Raw genomic sequence first — 2,895 nt, 5'->3', positions numbered from 1 at the left:
GAATAGTCTATCTATTAATCTCATTATCAGGTAAACAACAGATAAAAAACATTATACATCAGCTTGTTGATGATTTAAGCAACTACACCTGAGAGACTGACATTTTTTTCCGTCACAAAGAAAGATGAGAAGTCGGATAAAGGCTGGAGGTGTATGACTTCATCTTTTTCTTGTTTTATCTTTCAGGTAAGCCGCATTTAAGGAAGTTGCCTAGTACACACATGCAATACAAGTATAACAACAAGTTCTCTCACACAAACACGCCCCTTTTCAGACGTCTGCAATGTTATGTGTAAAACAGTGTACTCTTTGACAACACTCGATGATCGGACAAATGGATCACAGAAAACAGCATGTGCCTCAGGTAAGCGCACGTATTTTTTTTATATACGGCAATTATGCAAATATTTAGTGAAAATATGGTTAAACTGTTTCTACGAACGGTTGAAAACGGACAATAAAATGACTAATAAAGAATTCAAACACATTTTTTTCACATTGTTGTAAATCAATGTACTGTTGTAAAATAATGTGTTCCTTAACAAAGGAATGACATGCATTCATTCCCACATGAAAAAAATACTATAGTAATTTATATGATCCCATTTTATATTAAGTGGCCTTAACTAATATGTACTTACGTTGACATTAATAATTTGTTACAATGTACTTGCTGTGTAAATACATGTATTTACATTTTTATTATGCTTGATTAAATGCCTGCATTTAATTACATTTGTAATTAGTTTTTGTAATTATATTTATAATTACACGGTTGACCATCTCCTACACCTTAACCCAACCTCAAAACTACACATACCACCAAATCTGCCCCTAACCCTACCCAAATCCCACCTCAATAGCGTCAGAAGTGTTCTGCAATACATTATTAACACATTAAGTGTATTGTATCTATATTTTAATGTAAGTACATAGCAGTTAAGGTAACTTAATATAAAGTAAAACCATTTATAGTAAATAATATAGGATATTTAAACCCAACCTTACAGTTATAGTAACTAAGAGCTTGAATTAATCTGTTATTGTGAGTTTGTAGTTGATATGGTAATACAACAACTATAGCAATATAAACAAATGACCCAATACTATAGCATTCTAGAACTATAAGATATATAACCATAGTTTACTGTACACTGTAAAACCCAAAAAGTTAAGGCAACTCAAACTATTTGAGGAAACCGATTGCAACAAACCATATAAGTTGAAAAACTAATCCCAATGAGTACTGTAAACTTAATCCATTTGAGTAAATGAAGCTATTTGAGCACAGTAAAACCCAATAAATGAAGAGAACTCAAACCAATTGAGTACTGTTATGTCCAATAAGTTAAGGCGACTCAAACCGATTGCAACAAACAATTTGAGTTAAAAAAACTAATCTATATGAGTACTATGAACTTGCTCCATTTAAGTTGAAGTAATAAGGTATTTAATTGACTCATTACCCTCAACTCTGAGTTCAAAACTCTTTTCATATGAGTAGAAGTAACTTTCTGTAAATTTTGAGTTAACTACACTCATTTCATTTGATAAAGTGTACTGTTGGGTTTTACAACGTAGTAAAAACCAAAGTATACTATAGTATTTATTGCAGTTTAGTAGTTCACAGTGGTTAATATCAACGTTCTAAAGCGTAGCCCTACATATGTTTCTGGAGATTGCGAAGTGTGTAGCCAGAAGTAGGTATGGCTGCATTTTGTCTTTAAAATGAACGCAATGGGGCGGTATGACGCCGTTCCTTTTCACACTATCAGCTGACTGCTTACCTCCATATGGACAGCTTTTCTGCTGTTACCAGTTTGTCCATTAGCTCGCCATGTACGTCAGTGCACTTGAGACACAGAGAGAAGTTGACATCGACAACAGGGTCGAGTCTAGCGAAGAACGGTTCCAGAAAGCAAGTAAGGTGAAAACAGAAGCCAAAAAATTAAATTACAGTAAATAACTGGGTAAGAATCTGGTAAGATCTGAAAATGTCGTAAAAATCAGACGAGGGCTTTTCTTTTTCTGGATAGATTTTTAAAACTTTAGGGTTTAGGGAAGTGGGTGGACGGGTCAATCAATGCTTTAAAAACACTATTGGTTGGGTTTAGGGAAGGAGGAGAGTGGGTCAGTCGATTGGTCAGTCAGTCAACAGTGGCCTCTGGTGGATTTACGTGAGAAGAGCAGGCGCAAATGGCACTCGCTAGAAATGTGAGATCTGAAAAAGTGTATACATTGGCCTTAGGTGGATTTGCGAAAACAAAAACAGCCAAAAAAACGTAGCTCCTGGAACATATATGGCACTCTCCAGAAATGTATATAGTGGTACATTGTCAGAATGAGCCTGGGTTGGTTAATACTGCACTATGATGTAGCATTCATTAACAGTGTTGTAAATACTACAGTATATACAGTATAATACACTTTAGTGTTATACCAATAGCTAGATCTCTGCAACTCTCACATGGTCGCCCACTGAAGCTAAGTAGGGCTGCACCTGCTCAGTACCTGGATGGGAGACCACATGGGAAAGCTAGGTGATGCCAGCAGGGGGCGCTCAACCTGTGGTCTGTGTGGGTCCTAATACCCCAGTATATTGATGGGGACGCTATACTTCTCAGTGAGTGCCGTCTTTCGGATGAGACGTTAAACCGAGGTCCTTTTCGCGCTACCAGCTGACTGCTTACCTCCTTATAGACGACTTTTCTGCTAGTTTGTCTATTAGCTCGCCATGTACGTTAGCTCACTTGAGACACAGAGAGAAGTTGACATTGACAACAGGGTTGAGTCCAGCAAAGAACGGTTCCAGAAAGCGAGTAAGACGAAAACAGAAGCCAAAAAATAAAATAAAATTAAAGTAAATAACAGGGTAAGAATGTGGTAAGATCTGAA

At 36.6% G+C, this 2,895-nt stretch overlaps 1 protein-coding gene across 2 annotated transcripts in view; it reads left to right on the top strand.

Annotated features, from left to right (window-relative positions):
• The first annotated feature begins 285 nt into the window (after positions 1-285).
• LOC130217833 (uncharacterized) overlaps positions 286-2,895 on the top strand; it is a 90,860-nt gene continuing 88,250 nt past the window's right edge. The window contains exon 1 of one of the 2 annotated variants that reach the window (XM_056450045.1): positions 286-364. In XM_056450045.1, the coding sequence (XP_056306020.1) occupies positions 323-364 (42 nt within the window). In that variant the 5' untranslated portion in view covers positions 286-322. The remainder of the gene's footprint in view (positions 365-2,895) is intronic. The other variant, XM_056450046.1, reaches the window with a different exon arrangement.

The sequence above is a fragment of the Danio aesculapii genome, chromosome 23 (assembly GCF_903798145.1).
Source record: "Danio aesculapii chromosome 23, fDanAes4.1, whole genome shotgun sequence".
NCBI lineage: Eukaryota > Metazoa > Chordata > Actinopteri > Cypriniformes > Danionidae > Danio > Danio aesculapii.
The sequence above is the reverse complement of the archived record's forward strand: the minus strand, read 5'-3'. Positions and strand labels throughout refer to the sequence as shown.